Source organism: Uranotaenia lowii, chromosome 3 (genome assembly GCF_029784155.1).
Source record: "Uranotaenia lowii strain MFRU-FL chromosome 3, ASM2978415v1, whole genome shotgun sequence".
In the NCBI taxonomy this organism is placed as follows: domain Eukaryota; kingdom Metazoa; phylum Arthropoda; class Insecta; order Diptera; family Culicidae; genus Uranotaenia; species Uranotaenia lowii.
The window spans coordinates 165,223,414-165,249,526 of NC_073693.1; the positions used below are offsets into that span (position 1 = coordinate 165,223,414).

At 33.9% G+C, this 26,113-nt stretch overlaps 1 protein-coding gene across 1 annotated transcript in view; it reads left to right on the forward strand.

Annotated features, from left to right (window-relative positions):
• LOC129758062 (transient receptor potential cation channel subfamily A member 1) overlaps nt 1–26,113 on the forward strand; it is a 118,800-nt gene that overhangs the window by 37,876 nt on the left and 54,811 nt on the right. The window contains 3 exon segments of the mRNA XM_055755489.1: nt 21,723–21,924; nt 21,927–21,969; nt 22,601–22,796. Of these exon segments, the coding sequence (XP_055611464.1) occupies nt 21,723–21,924; nt 21,927–21,969; nt 22,601–22,796 (441 nt within the window).

Genomic DNA, 26,113 nt, shown 5'->3' on the forward strand with positions numbered 1-26,113 from the left:
CGTGTTTGTATGTCAATGAGCATGCAGCGCGCTTTATATGATGGAAGTGGAAATGATGTCCAACCTAATTTACGAAGGGCATATAGTAGAAATTGCTTTTGGACTGATTCTATTCTTTCTTCGTGTGAAATCGAATATGGGGACCAAACAACGCTGCAATATTCCAGTTAAGACCTTACATAGGCAATATATAGTGTTTTTATTGTGTATAGGTCTTGAAAATTAAAGCAAAAGCGCTTAATAAAGCCCAGCATGTTATTTGCCCTATGAATGATAGTATTGTAATGGTCTGTGAAAGTAAGTTTGGAGTCTAAGATAATTCCTTAATCCCTGACTCGTTCACATTTTTCTACGTTCTGATCTCCTAATGTGATTGCGATGTTTAGTGCTGTTCTTTTTCTTCTAAATGATATGAAATTGCATTTTTTTACATTGAGCTTCAGAAAGCTTTTTTTGCACCACAGGTAGAAAATGTGAATTTCATTATGGAATATGCGGATGTCTTCTTCATTTCTTATTTCCCAATAGAGCTTCATGTCGTCAGCATAAATGAGCATTTTGAGATTTTTGAGAATAAAGGAAATGTCGTTTACATAAAGTATGAAAAGTAGAGGTCCTAAATGAGATCCTTGCGGAACTCCTGAAGTGACTTGGATAGGGAATGATTTCTTTCCATTGAAATTTATTATTTGTTGGCGATTCGTGAGGTATGATTGAAGCCATTTTAGGAGTTCGGATTTTATTCCATTTTTTTGTGATTTGAAAAGAAGCATTGGTATGTCTATGCGATCAAATGCCTTACTAAAGTCTGTATAAAGAGCTTCCACATGGTTGCCATCATCCTTTACATTCAATGAAAAGTCTATAAATTCAATTAAATTAGTTGAGGTTGAACGGCCTTTGAAAAAGCCATGTTGCCTGTCAGTTATTCGGTTCTTAATTAGGGAAAATAATTTTTCGTTTATAATTGCTTCAAAAAACTTGGGAATGCAAGAGATAATGGCTATTCCGCGATAATTTCAAATGTCAGACTTTCGACCAGATTTGAATATAGGCACAAAAAATGAGCTTTTCCAAATTTTAGAAAAATTTCCTGATTCCAATGACATATTAAAATGCCTGTCTGCCTGTCTATCCACCTTTCTTTCATATCTGTGAAAAAATATTTCTCTTAAAAAAAAGTTCTTCTCGCCGAGCATGCCATGAAAATTTGAATCATATAAAAATACGGCGATTAAAATCTTCAAACATATTTGACAATTGTAAATTTCGCTGTTGAAGGGAGACAAAAGTTTTCATCACTGGAGCAACCATAAATGGACAATTGGATAAGTTTAGAAGAAGAAATGTCTCCCGGAGTTAGATTTGCCATTTATCTAGTAAGGCGAAGGCCCCGTGAGGTTCTAGCCTGTACTAACTAGCTACCACAACACCTGGGATAAATTATAATGGTACCAGAAGAATATTTTTGATGTGTTTATATAATGTTTTATTCCATCGAACTGCCCACAGTTTCGTCCCATCTAAAGACATTGGGCAATAATCAAGCGTAAATTGAAAAGGGTTTAAAATCAATGAAGTCATCATCTGTTATGGGAAAATGATAGAAAATGTTCGATGCGGTCCATGTTTTGTTACCACTGAGCAGAATTTTATGGGAGGTATTTTTCCCTAAAAGTTAATTTAAAGTAATTAACCCTACAAAACATATTTCAACCAATTTCGTACCTTATTTCCTCATAGAGTAATTGTATGTATGCGACCCAATTATAAGTTGTAGACGGCAATTCTTAAATTTTTGAAATAAAAAAAGCAAACATGGAAGCGTAAACAGTGCCATAAAGCCACCATTCACAATAAGAATAAAGAAACTTTAAATTAATGCCTAATAGAAAATAACCAGAATTAGTGTCATTTCAGTAGCAAAGTGTATAAAAAAATTCAAAAGGTGAAAATTTCAAAACAATCGATGCATAATCTGACATCAAAATCAAAATTTGTACACAACCAAATGAGACATTATGAACAGCTTTCGGAGTCCTTCCAAGTTTAGGAATAAAAATATATCCAGAAGAACAATCGTAGTTAATTCAGATTCAAAATACAGAAAAAGAATGCATATTGAAAATTCTCCTTCAAGTGAGCTAAATTTAAATGAATTGCACACAAAAAATGTTAATTTGAATTCAAAACTAACATTTCAAAAATCAGGAACAAGAAATGACTAGGAAAGTAAACCAAAAAAATGCTGATACGGGACAGTTGGGTCGCAATAACAAGTAAAATGAAAATTCTATTTCCTCTCATCCGATGAGAAAGAAAGAACATCACGAACCACAACGAGGATGCAATTTTTCTCCAATGGTGAAACAGTTCCTTTTTCAATGTCGCGTCTTTTTTGTTTTATGTTGCTCTGAAACCAAAGATGGATGTGAGCTTTGAAGCAATGATGTTAGCAATCCAATCGTGAATGAATCAACTTAATTTTGCGAATGAAAGTGTGAATTTACATACTTGCGATCTTTCGGGGTTTTTTATTTATAAGGCCTGTCCCGACTAAAAATGCATCACGGGAAAACACTGCAGAAAATAAACTAGTTGACCGATTATTTTAAAATACTCAGACAACGAAATATAACGAATTAGTGAGCTTTTCTACACATTTGGCTTCGGCTTCTTCTTTACAGAAATCAACTTTTTATTAATTTCTTCCTCAGGACTAAACTCCTCGAAACGTTTTAGTAGTGTTTGCTTAAAAAATGGGTCGATGGGTCTTGAGTTCCGGGGAATTTCTGTCCTAAGGTACAAAAGATACCACCTTTGGTTCATATAAATATCTCCAAGCATGGCCGTAGGAACGGGGGGGGGGGGGGGGGATTGTAGGTTATACCACTCTCATGATGGTCCAAAAATGCATTGCAAAATGTTCTTCTAAACTAAAAATTACAAATTTCTAATCAAATTTTGATGATCGACTAAAATTATTCAAGTGTAAAAATCTCGACTCAGAAGCTAAGCCAAAACCTTGAAATCTTATCCAAGGTCAATAATTCTGCTACAGTTTTTCGAAAAATTTCTAATTTGTTGTTTGAAATTCAGTCCCGGATATAGAGTTTCAATAAGTTGGCCAAATCGTCAAGATTTCCCCCAAGTTTTTGCACTTTATTTGCTGAACCAATCTGAAATTATAATTGAGTCGTTAAAATTATGTATTTGAGTCTAAATTTTTTTTAAATAACTTCATCAAAAATAATGTGAATTATTTTTTGAAATAGTCGTTTCAAACTCGGAATTCATATTTCAACACTCAGAAAAATACTATTAAGTTTGCCATAAGATTCTCTTAGGAACTGGCGCCATAAGAAAAATCATTTGAATTTATAAGATTGTCTTATGACGCGAATGAATTCTTCAGATGAACGCCTACTTCGTTGATAGATTTTTGCTTTTCATAAGAGGGTCTCATGGAAACAGAAAATGTCATGTTTGATGAGAATAGCTCAAGATAATTGATGTTAAATACATTTTTTTAATTTACAAGCTAATTTGTTACATCATTATCAAGAACAGCAGCACACAAACACCCGGTTCTTAAAAAACTATTCTGCCGCATCGGGTCCTTCGAGTTTTTACTTTTTTCCGGTCCATGTACTGAAAAGTAAACAAATAATAATGTGTTTGAGTTTACAAATAATGTCAACGTTTACAAAAAATAAACTTTCAATTTAGAATAACATAATCACTTAACTTTTAGGAAAACTATAATGGCTTCACTGCTGTTTGATTCTTCGTATGACAATGAAAAATAATGACTGATGGAATGAATGTGTCCATTATTTTTCACAATGCCGGTTTTTCTATTTTTCATAAGAACTTACTTTGAAAATTCGAAGAATTTCATAGGACTCTTATGAAAATCATTTTTACACTCTAAAATGCGGTTCATAAGACGCATCTTATGATAATTATAATAAGAATTTGCCTGAGTGTATATCAAAATTAAAACTTCAAATTTAGCTCGAAGTTAAGTATTATAATTAAGATTAAAATATCTATGTGAGAATTTTATCAAGGATGCAAATTACAGGCGATCGCTGTTTTATAGTTTTGATTCTGGATCCAAAATTAAAAATTTATATTCAATCAGGGTTATCTTGGAATACAAAGCAAAAGAAATCCCATACGTAAAATAAATCATGAAATGAATTATTAATAATTATTTTTTGTGGCCAAAGAACTTGTACTTTATTTCCAAGATAAAAGTCATCTGAGAACATATTTTACTGGTTTTTTGTTTAACATAATCTATATTGCAGATTCTTCTTAAACAAAGCTTGAAACTGAAATCTTTAATTTTACTCGATTTTACAAGAGTAGAAAAAAATCTGATTTGAACCGCAAACTTAATCTCTTACTTTTATTTATCAATATTTGACTAATTTTTACCAATGCCTCAAATGGTCATGCTTGTGGTTAAAAAAATGAGCTTTACTACTTATAAATGAATTCTTCCAATCCCTTATTTATTTTCAAAAAATTCTTGGAAAAAAAAATGGCAACTGCTATAATTATTTTCGAAAGACAAAAAATAAAATAAATATCTTACTATTAAAATAAATCAACTAAAACCTGAATAATTGTATACAACCTTCATTTTTTTTTTACTTTTTGTTATGTATGCATTGTTAAAACAAAAGTTGTAGGAAAAATTTCGTCAACTACTTGACGTCATTTCCAACTTTAAAAAAATCGACATATAAAAAATACATTTGAAACTATCTTTATGAAAATTTTCATGAAAAAATATTCAATGGGTTATTTTCTACCCCTTGATGCAATTTGAATAGGGACAGGCCTCAAATAGCAAGGCATTGCATGGCTACTTTTCAAGGAATACTTCGATAGGCACAAGAAGTTTAAAGTGAAAATTGGTAGACTGTAAGTTGAGAGATTTCAGAATATTACATTGGTAATGAAAACTTTAATTATTTCCAAATCCTATGCATTCTTGGTTAGTTTTATCTGAGAATAAAACACATTAAATTTTTTTTGTTTAAGATGAATTCAATCCCATCAGTTATTTTACTTTTGATTGAACTCATCAGTTTGTGTAAATAGGAATATAATAAACAAAGGAAACATTTAAAGTTTGATAAAGACATCAGATAAAGTAGATATTCTATAGCAAAGTTTTTACAATTTGTTTGTTGAATAATAGCAAAAGTGATGAATCTATACTACAGAATCAAATTCTTTAATAAAATCAGAAGGAACGTAGGTTAATATACGATAGTTTGTCATTGTTTGATTTTTACACTAGTCAAAAGTGTCTCCTGATCATATCCCTCAACCCATCCTCAAAAATTAATTATTTGCTAGGATGCAGAGGTAACCTCGGTCCTAAAGCACAAATTTGTTCTTTAATCCCTTTCTCTCTTTTCCAAGATCTGTCTATTGACTACTAGGACGTGGCCGGCGCCGTTATTGATGTTTAAAGAGAGAGCATCAGTTTTGTTCATTGTGAATGTGCTGTCAATCCCAGACACCATTCTTTTGACCTCTGTACAAAATTGATGGCCTCGGTCAATCACGGAGTAGCAACCATTGGCGATGTGGAATTCGTTCTACTGAGCCACGCCTACGATCATGGAATTCGAAATGCGGTTGTTTTTAAAAGATTTCCATCATTTAAAAAAATATCAACTAAGTCTACGAAGCTTATTAAAATATATCGAACTTAAATATTCTTCAGGTTGTATTTCGAGTTCAATGATTTAGGGTGGATGTGAGTAGTCAATCAAGCTAAGCTAAGCTAATACTTCGATAAGCACAAGAAGTGATGTCAGTTGAATTGATTGATTTTCAATGCCGTATGACATACCCCTCTCTATTCAGCAGAAATTTCCTTTAAAGAATTTATTAATTGGCCCATAACCAGGCTCGGTTCCTTAGAGGAAACAAAAATGAGGTTGATTTTTGAAAACAAAATATTTAATTTTCCCATAAAAACTTAAAAGTTCAAATTTTCTCATGTAAACGTTAATTCAAAATTCTGCAAAAAATCATGGATGACTTCTCAACCCGAACGAAGCTTTTTAGACCCCAGGGTTTGAGAAATACAAAAATGATCCCAAATCGACTCTGCCTAATGTCTTTTTACCTGAATTTCTTGTACAACTTTGATACTCAATCTCCGCAAAAACAACGACAAGATTAAAGTCTCAAAGCCCTGCAAAGAGAAGACAATTTTATTAGCAGAATTTGGTGGTGAATTCATGGTCTTAACTAATTTCAGAAAGAGGAGCTTGCTCATTTTTACGTGACTTTTTTTGTCTTCCACTCTTGAAGAAATACTTTTGGTTAATATTTTAACAGAATTGTGATTGTGAATTTGTTCATTGTTATTTGCTTAGGGAACTTGAGATTTTTTATTTCTAAATATAAATAGAGAACAACTTCCAGGAGATCAAAGGCGTGTTTTGTAAAGTTCTGTTTTATTTTAGAGAAAACTGTTAACGTTAAAATTCTGGCTCCATAATCACTGTTTCAGAAAAACATATCACAGGTTGCATATGAATAGATGTTATTTTTATATTATCAGTGATCCAAATCACATGACACATCATTTTTTCATTGTTCAATTGTATCAGAAATCAAATAGGTACACCAGAACTGTACCCCCTCTCGCAACTCCGAATACCTTTTGTGATATTGTGTCCCATTTTCGAGGTTTCAAATTATTCTTTTCATTTTGCCCGTGGTAATTGTACACACTGAATCAATAGTGGAAATGAAATTAGGATTAATCAGAATCAATGTAACCGGCCTCAAAGAAAAACAAAATTCGACAAGGAAACTGTCATCGTGCTGCTTGCCACCCTCAAGGTGTTGTGCAGAGCGATCCCCATCCATCATTTTCCAATCATGTTCATCAGTTATGACAGTGATTGAATTTATCGCTCCTTCCAGGACACAATCGAGAAAAATAAAATAAATATTTCGAGCACGGATGGTTTCGTTTATGCAATCTTGCCAGCCAACCAACCAGTCGAGGACGAAGCTAATTAAATTCTTTGCCCTGCGCGAGTTACGTGAAATGTGGCTGACGGAGGCTGAGGTGAAATTTTACGTAAAGTGACATTACATCGAAATTCTGAATTGAAATTTAATTTTCGCGCGAAGAAAAGTGACTTTGATGTTGATTGTTGTTAACTATCAAAATGTATAGCAGAAAATCGTTGCGGCACATGTTACGAGATTGCTATCCTGAGAACACGCTGACAATCGCAACGCCACTGAAAATTCCGGTCAACTGGAGTCGCGTCCTGCGGCTGCAATCGTCGCGGATCAATCCGGAAATTGTGCTGCAGGTAACTGGATTCACATCATTTTCGAACATGAAATTAGGGTTTAGTCAATTTATTACTTTACTTACCAATTGAATAATCTGCTATGTCTGCAACGATGCGTTTAATTTTAAAAATTCAAACAAGATGAAAGAGAGCTTATTTCACGATAATTTCAAAAAGCCCTACGAGAAGAAAAGATTATTTTTCAGGAGCGCCTTACAAACCTTCATCCGTAGATTCAGGCTTCTATTCCACTTCAAATAAATTCAGATTTTTCTAAAAAAAAATATTTTTTGATCTTGGGTAATTGGCCTGCCTTCGACCAGACCGAACTGAGCGCCATGAGAAAATTTGAAAACAACAGAAACTAAATCTCGAGTAATACATATCTTACATCGCAAAACTGAATACCATTGACTAAAATGAATTCCTTGAATTATAAACTATTTATTTAAGCTCATAAACATCTAAGATTTTGTGCCTAGATGAAAATATATGCACATAAAGTTCAAGTGTATCGAAAAAATGCTGATGGCGTTCAGTTCGGTCTGGTCGAATCCCGACCAATTAATGGATATGAGATAGGTACCCCAGAGCTCCAGCAACAGTTTTGGTTCTATGAGTTACTGAAAATGCGCTATAAATCAACATTTTGTTTTATTTAACATTTTATCATCTTTAAAACATTTGTATATATACAAAAGACCCTAAACACGATCAAAAGAATCTCATTTAGCCATAAGGTATCAGAAGGGCCTCAGAATGACAAATACCCGAAATTAAACCCAATAATGGACCATTTTCCATGAACAAATTTCCACCACATATAAAAAAAATTAATCCCACAGAAAGGACCTTTTTCCCATCAACATTTCCCAGAATTTCTCAAAACCTTTTTTTTTTTAATTATCTAGTTTGATCTTTTTTTATTTCATATAAGTTGAAATTTAATTTTTCAAAAACATTTTCCAAATGAAAGACTTCTTTAACTGATGCTATATATATACCAATCTGTCTGCCACATTCGACAAGATAAACCTACTATCGAACAGCGGTGCGTAAACGTTTAGAAGACTTACTTCAAAATTTTTGTTTGCGTTATTTGATGGAAACATCAAGTTCACTCCAAAAAACATGTTTTTATTAAAAATAATAAAAATATTCATCACAACGAGGCGGCAAACGCCAAAATGCCTTATATATCAAAATGTAACATGTGACAATCATTCTTCCAGAGGTAGTAAACATATCGAAAATTTAGCTTTTCAAAATACACTTTTCTACATCCTGATATCGCAGCAAACATGGCGGCGGATGTCTTTTTCGAGTCAAATATTGGTGCACTTTTTAAACTCATTGTTATCGTAATGTGGGAGTCAGCAAATAAAAAGAATGGCATTTTATCATGGTATTCGAGTTTTCTCAAGAGTTCAAGCATTCAAAATTTGAACGTGGTCTTGTGGGCATTCTTCCCCAATTTTGATATGATTGATTACGGTTAAAATTTGTGAGAAGTAGATAAGTAAAATACAACAAAATATTTATAGTCTTCCAAAAATGCATGCTTCAATGCTGTTTCTAAAATCTAAAGTCGTTTTAATGAACTTTTCATGTGTTAAATGATGTTTGCTACAATAAAAATGAAGAAAAACATCATTAGAAGCCATAGGTTAGTGTATTTTTAAGAAAGATTGGCATGGGCCATCTTACTCTGGTATGTCTTGTACAGTTTTCCCCTGCTTTATTGTTATAGCAAATTTAAATCAAATAAACAATGTTTAGAATTTACTGAATCAAAGAGTTGTACTGATCACTTAATTTACTTTAATAATTTAACTTAAATGTAATGATTAAAATACTAATAAAGACATATGAAAAAAAGAAAAAACATGTATAGTCCAACTCATCTTTATAAATTAGAAGATATTAAAATAAAAAATGAATAAAAAATATTATATCCAAATGTTGCAACAAACTCTGCTGTTGCATGATGTCCCGTTTGACGGTAATTCAATAAACCCGTTTAATCATTTCTCAAATCACTAGAGAACTTTTCTGAGTTTTAAATAAGAATAACCTTTCGCATTTTCATCGAAAATTCAGATATTTTATTGAACGGCAGAAGAGAACTGAAATCAAATCATTTATAACTTTCTTCACAATAGCCAAAGTTGCTCGCGATTGAAGACAGTTGATTTAAAATGTTTAACATATAATACTTTTGAATATTCTACAGTGATGCCAAACAAGTTGAGAAGTTTTCATGTCGGATTTCAAGTAAATTTTTCAATGAAACGCTTGAAAAATAACGTGATCGAATCAACATTTCTATAGTTTTTTCAGAAAAGTTTTTATTTAAAATTCATCATCCGAAATCAATATAAAACTCCACAAAACTACAAGTTTTGACATAACGAGATAATTCCTTATTCTAGATTACCTCCACCTTAGGTACAAAAATAACTCCAACAATTTTGAAGCTACAATCACCAAATTTGGAACACAAGAAAGTTCTGACATACCTTAAAAGATGAATGTTACAATGAATGATGTCTCCTATTTAAAAATTGGAAGATCTCATAGAAAATTATATAAAATTCAACACATACTGAACAAATTATTCACGGTTAAGCTTAAGGTTAAAAGCAATGAAAAGATGTTGAAAATGGGTTGCCTCGTGAATTGTGAGTGTTTTTTCTAAGAATTTATATCCTTAACCTGAACTATACACAGCAAAAAATAATGTAACGATGGACGATGTAATTTCTGGGGATTACGTATTTCTGTTGCAATAATACATCTAAATGATGTACACAACGTGAATACGTCGTGAAGTGTAATATCACAACCTTCTATGTGATATCACATCAAGTAGTCAATGTTTTCCTTTGTTGACGTTGGAATTTGATTTCATTTCAAAAATAAAGAAACGGATTATGGACCTCAGCTGTATTTGTTTGGCTTGTAAGTACTTCCAAAATTAATTAAAAATATAAGCAAACCCACTGCTTCAAAACAAATTTCATAATTTTTCCTTTTTTAGGAAATTTGGCCCATATGGATCAGCGGTACGAAACAAATTATTTGTCTCCAAACAGCCGGGCACATCAAGACAATGTAAAATCAGGTACCATTTGCGACTCAAGTTATGTGCAGGTATTTGATGTAATATAGCAATACTTTTTTTGCTGTGTAGTTTATAACTGACAGGCTCACGTACTCCTAAGAATAAACATTAAACATTAAACTTTTTTTGTTTAACCCAAATACAAATATGGGAAAATGACTGACAAATAAACTACGTGAATTTGCTTTAAAATATTTATGTATAAAATCTAAAATGCTACCTAATTGTTGATTGACGGCACTTTCTCTCTGGCCTGTAGACTGAAAGAAACCAACGATGCGATGGCATTTACCAAGCTATTCATCATCCAACATCGGTAACGCTTTCACGTAAAGCGCGAAAACATTCCCAAGCTAAAGTTGGATCCTTTTGAATAAAAAGTTTTCCCCGCTCTGTACCCGTTGATTTCATCACAGCCGTTGAGAAACCACGAGAGAGAAATAAACCATACATCTGCTGAACACTGAATCGCTGAGCTGAGTTAAACCACATAAAACAATCCACAAAATAAGTTATGCCCCACACTTACTCAGTTTGAGTTGATAATGTACCAAAAGTTTAAAATTCCTACAGTAGGAGCGTAATATAACAGACAAATGTACATTATATTTATGACAATTGTAATACGAGCCAATAGATTGTGATAAAAATACATATAAACTGCATAATATTAAACTATGTTAGAGTGTTCAAATAGAGTTTTTAATAGTCAGTGTTCAATTGTTTAAACTAAAAACTAATTTAAAAAGACATTAAAAAGAGAAGAAAAATGGAGAAAAACACAAAAAAAACATCGTAACCTTTGTTTCGAGGCTATATCAAATGGATGTTAACAACATGAAATCATTGATTCCAGAATAGCACCCGGAAAGTTCAAAGACCACCATACAACCGGATATAAAGGGATCTAAAGAATGTCACGGACTGTAAAGGAAGGAGTTTCAATAAAGAAATGACATTCCTAAATATACGTACCTATGTACCTACATAAGCTTTCAACACATCTTCATTTCCGAAAAGTTTGAAAAGGATCGGCTTCGAGGAAAAGTTTTCAGAAATCTTCGGGCTTCCAATAGGGGAGAATGAGGATACTTGATCCCTGGGGATACTTGATTCCTTCGCTATATCTTGAATTCAGAATGACTCAAATATTCTAGAAAAATGTGCCAAATAGAAAAAAACGACAATGCTGTTATCTTAACAAATTTTCAAAATTTTATTTTTTGAGTTTTCGAACTTTGTTTGAAAAATTTAACAAAATGTGATTTGAAGATCTTTTTCTATCACTTTAAAATGATTCCCATGAACATCATAAGGCCGTATTTTCAAAGTTTTCCAAAATTTATGTTATTGGTTTTAATTGATCCCTAGAGTCCTAACAGATATTTCTCTTCTAAAAGGATCGTGATCATTGGTTATCACTGAATTACTAATATTTGTCCAGTAACTAATGTTTAACCAGTAATTTTCTGTTTAAAAGGACTCAAAATACTGGATTTATCTAAAAACTATAAAATTGCGCCTGAAAGTATGCAATGAATCTAGGCTAGTAGACAAACTTTAAGAATTATCTTTGTCTGATACTTACAGATTGTGAAATGAGAACAAATATGGTAAAAAATAGTCACCGGACCTTTTATCTTTTAATTTTGCTAGATTTTTGCCTAGGGTCAGGGCACCCTGAATTAATTTCCTTTAACTTAAAAAATATCAAATTTTTTTTGGTCTCACGAAAATGCTTCTAGTTCATCTATGGGTTTATGTATCTTTCTAACTTTTGGAGCATACAAACTTGAAATTACACGCTGTCAGAAAATGCAAAAGATGGTGAGTTGTTAATTTTTTTCCAAAAAGATATGATGAAAATGAGAAAAGGGGATCATGTATCTCCATTCTCCCCTATACATGTTTCATTGACTTTAAACGTAACATGCTCTTGTAACATCTGAAGGTGATCTTTCTGGAAAAATAAACGTGTGCAGCCGCTGAGAAAGATATAAATAAAAAAAAAGGAGCTACAAGACCCGTCATCATTTTTTTTTTCTCAACAATTGAAAAGCATCCTCGTCAGTTATAAGATCGAATCTAGCGACAGGGCACATCTAGTGTAATGCTTTACTATTTCGTCAAGGATGTTTTTTTTTCAACCTTTCTCAATACATCAATCAGAATCCTGAAAAAACTATTTCTTTTCTCGAGCAAACGAACGATAGAACATTGTCAACGTGTATATGTATAGCATCTTTTAATTTGATTCACAGATTTTGATTCGATTCTTTTCTAAACAGGAAGCTGATTTCTAATCTGCTAATATTTTTAAAAAAAAATCTTGAACCTTTCAAAGAAGATTTCTTTGTTCGCGAAACTTTTTTTCTTTGTTTGGCAAACTTTTGATACTATGCACAGCAAGAGACCCTCAAATCGACTCACCATTCAGACAATTAACTGTATGATAAAGCTGCGATAAGATCTAAATAGATGGCACTAATTGCCAATGCTAAGCCGAGAACATTGGTTCGGAAGCCTCAAATAATGATGTTGGTACCTACGTTTCAAACGCATCTATACATTTTTAATGAAGGGTCTCATGTACATCTCAATGAATTAAACCGATAGGTCACGGCATTAATCATTCGGTGGCAAGGTGAAACAGTTTGATTCCGGCTAAGGCTTGTAGTCGAAAAAGTTTCGAAATGGCTTGGAGTAAATTGCAAAAATCTTCTCGAAGCAAAAGTTCCACTAAAGTTTTGAATAAAATCGAAATTGTGCAGTCAAAAAGTGCGGATCATCCTATGAAAGCATTTCGAGCGGCTTGGTTTGATATTTTCAAACATGTGCTTTTCGAGGGGGACAAATTGATTGAGGTGAGTATCTTTACTCAGGGAAGGTGTTCCTATTATTATTATTAACATACAGAGTGAATTTAACTGTTTGTGACGTTATTTTCCACTTATCACACAAAAAAAATTATTCAATTAGTCATGTAACGGATAATGTTAATTTTAGTGAAACATACAATTTAGTTTTCTATCTTAGAAGATTTAAAGTAAAACCTGTTTTTAATAATATATAAAATATGATCGAAATTCTATGCATTTTTCTTTTAAAAAAATTTATGCCTTTTTTTAATTTCTGCTTACGTTACTTACTAACCGCACACACTTTTTAAATTTTGTGACTTAAAAAATCACGAAAATTCTAAAACTCATAAATTATGTTAAAAATAAAGCATAATACCATAATTGGCCCGTTGTTTCAAAAGGTTTCTCATTCCTGGTCTAACTGGCTCTTCATATTTGTCTGTTCACTTGAAGATATTGTTATGCTTATTAACACTATTCGAACCAGAGGGGGTTAAATGAAATTTTTTGAATTTCTAATGACTTTACTCCTATTATAATTGTTTTTACACTAATTTTTCTTCATGACTCTTTTTATTTGAACGTTTTTTTTCACTAATTTGTGATATTTTGGCATTTATAAAACACAAAACACAGAATTTTTGCCGACTATTGTAGCGTTATAATTAAGTATTTGTGTTGTTTGATTTTGAGTGTGTAGTGATTGTTTAAATCGAGCCAAACTCGAGTATTTAGAGTTTATAGTGTAAGATGTCAAACGAAACCACGTGAACAGCAGCTTCGTTCAATCGTAAGTAGCGATTGGTTTCGACTAGTTTCTGTCAAGTGGTCGTTGTTCAATAGGCTGATGTTTTGGTTGAAACAGGTCTGGTCGTTGTTCAACGGAGCAAGTTGAAATCGCTCGAAACTAGTCGAAACCGATCCAGCTCGAAAGCAGGATTCATTTCTACCACACTAACACACAGGCAGCGTGTGTGTTAGACAGAGAGCATGTTTTTGTTTCGTTTTCGCCATTTCATTTTCGTGCTCTGGATGTTTGGATTCAGTCGGCGGTCGGTCCTGTGTGTTTCGTGTCGGGATAGTCGCGGTGCTTCCTGCAATTAATTTTTCATACATGATCTCTGCTGGCACCGCAATCAAACGGTTTGATGTGGTGCTTGCGGGAGGTACTTTTGAACTTTTTAGGTACCAACCAAAGCCGTGCGAACCCGCCCCCCATGAAGATTTTTTCCAAGTAAATTTTTTTGTAGAGTTCCGGAATATTACTTGACCTTAAAAGGTGTTTAATAATAAGTGTTGACAAACAAGTCAGAAATTTGGTTCGCCTCCGGCGGAATTAACACTTTAATCAACCTAATTTCATTTGACGACACTATAATTGAAAATATAATGTTTAATTGTAAATTATAAATTGCAATTCAATTAGCCTTTTGTTTTAATTGAAACTCTAAATAAGACATACAAAAACACTAGCTCGTCATTTGAATGGGTTTTAATTAAGAAGTGTAACTGAATAAGAACATAGTTTGAAACGAACCATTATAACTTCAAAATTTATTAATCGAATACTTGTTTTATACATCGACAAATTTGAAACCATGTAACAGGAGTTCATTTATGTAATTGAAAATGTTCTGATGATATTTATGTGCCCTGAATCTGAATATGCAATTTTTCTACTAGCTCTTGATGTTGAAAAAACTTTTCTAAATAGGTTAAAATTATTTAACGCTTTTGACAAAAATTGAAAACAAAAACGTGGCATTCTAGAATAAAAGTTTCGAATTAATTATCAAACGTTCCTTAATACTTCAAATAATTTTGCGTTCTGCGAAAAAAGTAAAAGAAGTTTTCTATTTGATGACTTTTGCTCATTTAATGAATTTTGAAAGAAATTTTAAACGAAATTGAATTTTAGAAAAGTATAAATGTAATCGTTTCGCAGGTTCCAAAAATTTTTGAATGAAAACGGTCTGTCTGGAAATTCGTGTGTACAACGCACAAAACACGCATTAGTATTGGTGAACGTATGTTCAACGGACGACCTGGTTGAAATCGGTCGAAGTCAATTGGAAAGAGACAGATTATCAACTGTCAAAACCCATTCCTACTTGTTTCGACCTATTTCAACCTGTTTCAACCAACTTTCATTGAACACACATAACATAAACAAGATTCGGCAAAACAAAAACAAAATTGGTGGAACAAAACAAATTAAGCGCCAGAATTCGTCATTGCGATTGTGATTTTCGGAACGTCGTGGAGTTACCGTCCATCGCTTACTTTCCGGAGTAGAAGCCAACAAACTGGAAGCCCAATTCAAGTTGGTTTGGTGAAGAGGCAACGGGAGATAGCGGATGACCCACCAACAAATAGAACTATATCCAGCAGAAAAGACGCCGTAGGTCGAAGGCGTTTCCGTACCACTAGCAAAAAGGAAATTGGAAGACGAAAGAAAAATTGTGCCGGAACAAAACCACTAGCTCGGCTATCATCCGGTTCGTTAGAAATTTTGATTGGAAGAAGACAACGATCCCTCGTGGATCGTTGTTAAAGAGCCGAGTGCCGTTGTTCGGGAGCTAAAGGCACTATTGGCTCCAGCTCAGTCGGTCGGGCCAAGCCGGAAGAAATCCAGCCGGAAGCCGACAACGGAGGTGCTCCGGGCCTTCGCCATGTGCCCGTTGAGCAGTGCAACCAGGCACATGCCGTGTGCCATCCGAGCTGTGATATGATTGTTGTTAGTTGTTATTGTTTGGATATGTCAGGGGCGAGCAACCCGCGGCCCGCGGGCCGCATGTGGCCCGCGAGACCCTTTTGTGCGGCCCGCGTAGCTTTTTTAAAATTTTTTGCCTTACCTTTTTTTCAACAATTGATTGATAGGAAAATTTAAATGACTTGATCAAAATATGCTCTTATCTGCGTTTTCCCCACTATCATTGAAATTGTTAACTTTTTCTGGCTTTTAAGCATATATTATGTTCTGTTCAAGGCATAAATGCAATATTTTTTATTGGCATAACGTAATTTTGATTTTTTTTAAAATCAGGATACATTTTTCCTAGTTATTTAACTCCTACCACCTTGAAAAGCAGAATCCATTAAAATGAGGAAGAGCAAGTAAAGCTACACATGATCAAAGGAATTTCGAAGCCCATTTTAGTGAAGTCATTATTTTCGTCTCAAGCAAAAATAAAGATGAATGATAAAAAATATGCTCAGCAGATAATTTTCTATCTTATTCGGTAAAAAGGCTTGTTCTGTTAGCATCCAAATACTGGCAAAAAAATTCAAACCAAAACCTGGGGAAATATTATTTATTTCTGAATATTGACGAAAAAACGAAAGTTTAATAATAAAGCCTGGGTGAACGATTTTAGGTTTTATATTAACATGAATCAGCCGGCATTAAAGTTACCGACAAAAATGATTATTTCTTGATAAAAACAATAGATATCTGAAATTCTGTGATTTGACCCAAAAGTTATTTGACGATTATCTGTGATGCTTTTAACAGAAATTTTATAGAAAATTTATAAAAAACATCGATAAATTGAGTTGTTTCACTCATAATATAGCTTTTGAAATCCTATCCCAATGATATATAAATAAGATTAAAAATTATGAAAATCTGGATAAAAATTCTAGAATTTTGAAGATAGTGGCTTGAAAATATGTGAAACTGAAATTTTTTCTGTGATTTCTATACAACCTTGCTCAACATCTCTATGCAAAGATCCAATACAGAACTTCGCTTTAAAAAACGAGGTTCTTATCGTTTGTTGGAAAAAAATCTAGGCTTTGAGGACAAGTTTTAATTATGGAAAAACAAAACACAGAAAGTCAATTAGCAGTTATACGTTCAACGCCGAGAAGACGGTGATTGACTATTGAAAAATTGAGAGAGAGTAAAAATTACAAAGATTTAGTGATGTACCTTTTCATTGTCGGGTTTTTAAAAAGTCGTGTTGATTTTCTGTTTTTAAACTCGTAAATTCGGTTAATCTTTCCTTTTTCAGATTTGTTTTCGCCAAACATTTGTAGTTATAAAAACTGACGTGAAGTTCTGCTGATTATGAAAAAAAAATAATTTAAAGTGCGGCTCGCCGACAAGTTTTCAAATTTAAATTGGCCCGTTGGTTCAAAAGGTTGCTCACTCCTGGGATATGTTATATGTAAGCTAGCTTAAAATGTCGTGTGTAAATAAATAATTATAATTGCTGCAAGTTTAGGGTTTTGCGTGTTTGTGTCTTGGGTAATAGTTAGCCGTGCACTACACACTGAAAATCAGTGGTGCTCAACTTGTTTCACTATTCAAATGTAGCTGTTTTTATACATTTTTATCAATTGCATTTTCTGAGACTATTCTTACACTTACCTTCGCCTTTGCACTGGATTTTGCGTATTTTCCCGCAAAATTTGGGCAATAAAACTATATGCACAAGAACAGTGCTTAACAAAAATATGATAAATAAAATAGAGTTGTAGTTTCTGTATTTTGAAAAATCAGCAAAAATTCTTGCTTGGCAGACGGGCGCAGATGGTGGAAATATCTCAAAGCCATTTCGCACACGAAGACGGGTGAAAGGAAACGGAAAAACAAACAAGCATTAGCGCAAATATTCTGGTTTTGCTTTCAGAAAAATATTTAACATATCATTTAAAATCGATGAATGTCTTCTCAGCGTTGGACGTTTAATCGTTGTTGAATTTATAGACTTAAAATTCTATTTTCTGTGCGCATTTTCGAAAAAAATTTTCACAATTTAAATTCTATCCTCGAAGACCCAATTGTATTGAACAAACAATGAAAAAACTGAAGTTTGAAGTTCCGTATAAGATTGCATTGTTGCATTAGACTGCTGAGTCGATTTGGGGTCCTTTTGGAATTTCTCAAACCCTTGGGTCTTAAAAGCTTCGCCTTGGTCCAAAACTCATCCACGATTTTTTTAGAAATTTTTAAGTAACGTTTACATGAGTAAATTTGAACTTTTAGGTTTGTATGGTAAATTTGAATATTTTGTACTGAAAAATCATTTTTGTTTCGTCTGTGGAACCGAGCCAGCTGATGGTTTATGTGTCAATTTATAAAATTCCTAAAGGAAATTTTCCACTGAACAACTTTGTCCAAGACCGTAACATCGTATCTTATTAGGATAAAAAGTTATTAGCTGTTTAACAGGGGTATGTCTTTTCGCATTGATTAACAATAAATTCAGTTGACATCACTGCTTGAGCCTCGCGAAGTGTTGCATGGAAAGTAGTCATGCAATACCTCGCTAGGCACCCTGCAGGGATGTCAATACAATTTATTGTTTATCAGACCCAGAAGCTTTTTAGACCCCAGGATTTGAGAAATTCCAAAATGACCCCAAATCGACTCAGTCTATTGTTGCATGTTATGCAAAGTTGTCAAAATCACAGAATCAACAGATCAGAAAATCATAATTTCTCAAAAATTAAAAGCAAACTTTGTCAAAGTTTTGATCCCAAAAAATTTTCACTGATTTCATGAATTTACTTAATTGGGATTGGCATTCCTGAAAATCATATGACTTTAGTAATGTGGATTGTAAATTTTCAAGTAAAATGACTCGATTTGTTGACGTTAGGCATGATTTTTCGATGAAATTTTGAAAAATAGCATCGTAGATAATCGTCATAAAATATTTGGAACGAGTCCCAGAATTACAGATATTATTTTTGTCTATAATTCAGAGTTTTAATCGGAGACTTTGATGCTGAATCATGTTGATAGAAAATGTAAAATAGTTCATTCAGTCTTCATTATCCCACTTCCCTCAATTCCGTCTTTATACAAGAACAAAAACATTTCACTCGTTAATGGTTTAATTTTTTTCAGTATTTAAGTGTTAACAATCATTTTTTATTTTTCAAATTTAATGGAATAAAAAAATTTCAAAAAAAATGTGCTTTACTAGCATTTTTAGCATACAATAACTTTATCTTTGCCTGAAACTGAAAACTAATTATAAATAACGGACTTCAAATGCCTGTGATCACCTGTATCCTTCCGATTTCATTTTGCTCTCTCGACCTGCTTTCTTGAATTTGAATTTAAAAACGGTAGGGTAAATGATCTTGAGCGGAACCATTTACATTTCCTAAGATCTAGGTAATGATTATTTATGAATCTTATCGAAATGTTGAAAAAACACTTTTTCCAGATCTTTTCATACAAGCTTTGTCAATTTTGCTAAAATTAATGAAATGAAATGATGTTATTAGAAGCTTTAAAAACATACGCATTTCTGCTGCAATTTTCACCAATCTATGCTGACTTTGAACGTCAATTTTTGTAACCCTTGACCGTTATAAACTGATTCTTAATGATCAAAATGGTAAAATAATTCTTAAAAAAGCATTATTCGGGTTTTTGTAACAAGTTTTCCATCAAAATATCAATTAATCGCGTAGTTTTTTAAAGTAAAATATGATCTTGAGTTTAACCATCTTTGATCTAGAGCGGAACTACTAGCTTCCAAAATATACCGCTATGTGCGCTGCCTTATGCCTTATATCTCACACGCAAGTTTTACCCCTGAATGTATGCAACACCTTTGTATTTTTTTCTTATTATATCAGCTTTAGGGACAGAAAAGATGTACTTAATTCGAATAGAACCAAAAATTACTATAATTGGTGTCATTGCGTACCAAACCAGGCACACAAAATGTTTAATTTTTTGGGGTACAAGAAATGTTTTTCGATTCTTTCTTTCAGACGGATGACGGTCAGGAGGAGGAAGACATTCTGTCACGTCCTGTGACCTTTAACTTTCACTATGTCAACTAGGTATATACTTTTTGGCATAATTCGAGAACTAATAAAGCCAATAAAGTAAAGTCATTATTTCAGAAAAATAATCAATCTTCATTGCCATTACTATTCGAACTTTAAGAAGCAGCTTTCGTTTAAGAGATTGTTCTTGATGTTGAAATTCCAATTAAAAACGATATTCCAATAAGCAAAAATTCAAATTACTTTTAACAAGAATTCCTTCAGTCCTACAAAGTGTAGCAAAGCACACCGGGTTAGCTATTTTATAATACATAACGATTCAATTGGAAGCCTGGGATTGAAATCCTATCCGATTGCTTGAGCTCGAACTCATGGATATTGGTTTGGGAAAAAAATCTTTTATCAATTGAGCTAAATACTTAATGTTTCCATAATTTTATAATATAAATGAATTTTATCGTGATTCTTAAGAAACTGAAATTTATTATAAAATTTATGCTATGAATGAGTTGTTTAGAGCAAGGTTGCCGAAATCACAGATAAATCTGTAATTTCACAGAATTTTGAGCAAATTTTTATCACAGAATATGTGTCACAGAACACAGAATTTTGAAATATTCACAGATTTCACAGAACTTTTGAATTTCGATTGGATTTGCATAGTTTTTTTGTTGAATATAAAATTTAGGATTCTTACTTTGAATTAGAAAAGTATGATAAGATTTTCATTTATTTACGTAAAAACATCAATTTTTTAACTTTAAAACCTTTAAAGATTAAATTTAATTGAATTGTTCACAGTTACGCAAAGATTTGGAATCCGCTCAAGATCATATTTTAGTTCCGCTCAAGATCAGAATTTTTTTTTCAGTAAAACAGCTCTAGAGTTATTAGGATTTACTCTAAAATATTCTACAAACCATCATTAGAAGGCAGAAACCAAAATATATCCGCTGAACTAAAAAAGATTCGTTCGGATATAACCTCTATCCATACTGCTTGGTCAACTGTTCCGAGTTGCGTCGAATTGACCCAATTAGTTCCGCTCAAGATCATTTACCCTAGTTGAAAACTTAGGAAAAAATGTAATCTGAGCCAGACAAAACTCCAATGTCCTTTTTGACAATATGAAATATTGCATCAAATGCCTTTAAAAGAACATAAAACGTGCCCAAAATGCAAGAAAAGGTTTGTGGGGCAAAGCAACTGCAAACATGTGAAGTGCATATTTCATCAAGATAACAAAACTAGCCATTTTTACATTAATTTTTTTAATGGAAAAAAATTAATAAACCATGAAATAAAAACAATTTAAGAAATGATTCGCAGGCCTTACAAACATCCAAATCCCTCATTAAATTCAAAATAGTTCATTGATTTTTGCAATGTTTTAAAAATTTGGCAGCCCCGGATGACGGATCAATAGCTTTCAATTGCATTCATTTTAATTGACTGATAATTTACGTTTGCTACCGAAATTTATTTGCTGCTTACGTAAGCAGTTTTATTTTTCACTCTCTGGAGCCACTCGTGACTCCCAACGTTATTCATATTGTTAAGACGCATCAAGATAGATTCGAGCAATCATAATTCACTATTGTGGGTATCATTCTCTTTTCCTTATAGGCGGCCGAACAAGGAAATCTCGACGAGTTCATACGACTGTACGAAGGCGACAACAGTCGACTGGGGGTGAAAGACAGCAAGGGACGTACCGCAGGTCATCAGGCCGCCGCCCGAAATCGAGTCAACATACTTTCCTTCGTTCACGAGCAGGGTGGCAATCTCAACGCCCAGGATTTGTTCGGCAACACTCCGCTTCACGTGGCCTTGAAAACGATTCGCTCGATGCTCTGGAGTTCCTGTTGAACGTGTAAGTATTTTTTCAACCCCCCTACCACAAATTTGGTAGGTCGTTTGAAAATGGCGCAAATTGACAGCGACAGCTAATTAACAAGCTGATTGGCGTAACTAAACTACTCCGTTTTCTTGGAAAAAGTATGAGACCTAACCAACTTCGCTCTCTGTAATATTTTGAAATTGAAGAACTGGAGGTGTTTCATTTGAATTGGCAATTTTCATTGGATCTATGAAGTTAATTTGAAAAGTTTAATAACGCTTGTACATATCATCAGTTAATTACCTTGTCGCTTTCTTCCAGGTAGTTCAATTATTATTGAATCGGTTCATTGAGGATTCAAAGTATGTAATTGTTTTGAATCTGAGAAATAAAAAAACATGATTGAATGTTTTATTAATCAATTGGTTTTATTAATTGATTGTTCATTACGATTGACATTTTTTTTTTTTAATGATCACGAACGTGAGGTTTTTCAAAAAAAATATTCTGAAGGGTACAGTAATGCTGTGTTGTCGATTGTTTGTTCACTTCGGCAAACAAAATGAAGCAAAACTTGAAATGCATCCAAGTAATTGATTCTGGCGCGCAAACATATTTCATCATATAAGTTCTACGGTACCATTTCCTTTTTTTCGGCTCACAGACCTGTCGAGACGAACTTACTAAACGAGAAAAAGCTGGCCCCAATCCATCTGGCCACCGAGCTCAACAAGGTCAAGGGGTTGCAGGTGATGGGCAAATACAGAAGCGTTATCGACATACAACAGGGAGGCGAACACGGCCGCACGGCCCTTCATCTGGCTGCGATCTACGACAACGAAGAGTGTGCGCGAATTTTGGTAAGTTTTTCATCTTCTGACCTTGAATATAACTTTTCATCCTACTAAATATGATGTATGATTAGATTAATATGTTCAAAACCAAATAAATAACACGGTTTCCAAAGAGTCTAACGCTTCATTAAAAAAAAAATCTTTGGGGTGTTCTTTGAGTTTTTCTCTCTTCTCTCTTCTCTCTTCTCTTTTCTCTCTTCTCTCTTCTCTGTTCTCTCTTCTCTGTTCTCTCTTCTCTCTTCTCTCTTCTCTCTTCTCTCTTCTCTCTTCTCTCTTCTCTCTTCTCTCTTCTCTCTTCTCTCTTCTCTCTTCTCTCTTCTCTCTTCTCTCTTCTCTCTTCTCTCTTCTCTCTGTTCTCTGTTCTCTCTCTGTTCTCTCTGTTCTCTCTCTTCTCTCTCTTCTCTCTCTTCTCTCTTCTCTATCTTCTCTCTCTCCTCTCTCTCCTCTCTCTCTCTTCTCTCTCTTCTGTCTCTTCTCTCTCGTTAGGTACTATCTTTTCATGAATCTTTTTTATCATACCGTCTATCGGGGCATCATGCAACACTTTTCAACTTCAATGTACTCTAAAAGTTTAATGTTTACAGATAATCTTACCACTTGTACTTTAAAAGTTTTAAGGTTATTGAGTCATCAAATTGACGTATTGGTTAAACTAGTTATTATTAAATTTTACAAAAACAACGCGTGATGCAAAATAATCATATTCCAGCATATGGAAATGAGATTTAAAAGGTGAATCTTTGATTTGCATTTTGACGCATATTAGCCCAGACTAATAGCTTAATTATAAAAATATTTATTTAAAAAAAAAAGGTGATTGTACGAAAAATATGTTTACTCCAACAGTGTTGGTATAGGATAATAAAAGTAATACTAAGTTTGTAGGTGAAATCGTTAAGCCAACCCGTCATACTGGGTAAAGATTTTTTTTTAATTCAAATAGTTCTTTATTGAAGGCCATTTACTTTTACAAGTTTCATAGGGCCGGGGGTCAATTATACAAAGCAAAAGTGGGGGGAGGATCGACGGAAGGTCAGGATTTAGGAAGGGATGAGGAATGAGGATAAGTTTTGATGCGATTTGCACTCCGTGAACGGGTCAGAATTGGACAGTTGTCTCCAACTTTGGGTAGACGATTGTCTTCCATATTTTCTGTCGGCACGGGAGGGGGCGGCTGTTATGTGATTCTTTTCCTAGGGGGGGAATCAGCATTAAACACGGGAATTGGGTTTGCGGTGGCTGCTGTGAAGCGATCTCTTTTCTCTATCTCCTTGCTTGTTTGCTGCTGCTGTTGATTGTCTTCTTGTTGAATCGGAACTTCTCGTTGTCCGCTTGCTGGTCTGGTTGTTTTGTTCGGTGCAGATTGTGTGCTTCAATTTGTCTCTTTACGATGTCGGCGTATGATGAGTTGGAATTATTATTGTCAACTATTTTGGAGTTTGGAGTTTTAGAGCAGCAGAATCAAAAACCCATATTGGGCAGGACCTATCGGTAGGAGAATGGTTTTGTTTGCAATCTCGGCAAAATTTTACCTTTGAGGTACAATTTGCGCTTCCGTGGTTAGAAGAGCAAATTGTACACGACATCTGATAAAGACATCTTGCTTTAGTGTGGCCGTAAGTAAGGCACTGCCGGCACAACATCGGTTGCGGATAGTACCCAGGTAACCATAAGGCACTGTTATAAGCCGCATATCAGCAGCATAACAGCATTTCAGTGCCTGTTGGCCGTATAGAATGTTTACTAAAGCCTATTGGCCCTGTGACATCCAAATGACAGATAAGCCCTAAATGAGCTATGAGAGTAAATGCCAGTGCCTTTAACCGGCTTTGTGCGTGACATTTCTAAAAAAAAAAAGAAGAATCCATAAGAATCAACAAAGCGCATAAAAATCTCAGATTGATTTAGGCGATTCAACCAGCTAATAAAATGGTGACCGAATTAAAAACGAAGTTCCAGATAATCCAGCGGCTCTGGGAGCTGAAATCTGAGCCGTCAAGCAATAGGAACCGGAGGATCTCCCTCGAGCTATTGAAGATCCGTCCACTGTAAAGCAGGCGCCCGCAAAAGGAATGTACCCCGATGGAAATCCACACTGTGCCTTATAAGTGCTTCAATTGAAATTCCCAATTAAAATGTTTGTTTATTGCTGATGTTCTAATATATTAAATTATAAAAATAACCAAGTGAATTGCGTTGTGCAATTGATGTGAAAAAATATTTGTATTGTGATAAAAAAAATCATTGTGTATCGGGTAAAAAATGAAATAAATCTGAAATTTTTACACTAATTTAAGCTGGATGTTTTTTTTTCTCAGTTGAATACCATAACAAAATTATAATTCATCTTTTTAATATTGCAGTGCCGATTATATCGTTTAGGCCACCGGTAAGCATTTCAATTTAAGTAGAACAAATTTACCGAGATTCATAAAAGCATGGAATAGTGCAAGGAGAAAAGGCACTGGTAAGCCTTTAGAGTTCAAATCCCGGTTCTGCATATGTCTCATTCGACAAAAAAAAACAACTTGAGAAGCATGAGTGAGGGAGATAGAGAAAACAAACAGCATGTAGGGAAAAAGATAAAACATCACATTTTTTCCATTGTTTAGATTTTCATCCGGTGGGTTGTACCCACTGGATTAATTTTTTGACATTTCCTCACAGGCTGTATATCGGCCGAAATACACGCCAAAACCGGCTTTTGAGCAGCCCTTAAGTCGAATATAGAGCTCTAAGGCTTTGTGTTTCTATATCCGAATATACGGCCGAATAAGGGCCATTTTGTACGGCTTATTGGTTACTTGGGTAGGGCCTTGCTCGAACTCTTAGTAATCCAAAGTTTATGAATTCCGGTACAACAGTACAATTAATCGTCAACACCAGAGTTGGTGTGTTAACGATACCACTAGCAGTCTTCTTACTGATATGACGAACATTTGTTATTTTCTGGGGAGCAGGCTCAACCTCTATTTCTTTTTCAGTCATATCATCCACTTCGTTACACAAAACCACTAACTTTCGCGAATTCAGCTCTGGATGGCGACCAATTTCGATGTGCGTACCATCTTTCAACGCTGTTAGAGTGAATAACTTCCTACTTTGGTCCTTGCTACGAATTTTGATGACATACCATGATTTGCGTTTTTCATAGTAGCCTCCTTCCACCTTTCCTGCGTGTTCCTCTACTGATTTCCCAATCACGAACGGGTTTTTGGAAAGCGTATAACCTGGTTTAGCACGTAAAAACATATAATAAAGTCTTCCTCGCAGGCTTTCCGTGTCCATCCATTCTGGGACAGTTCGCCCAGGATGGTCTCCTC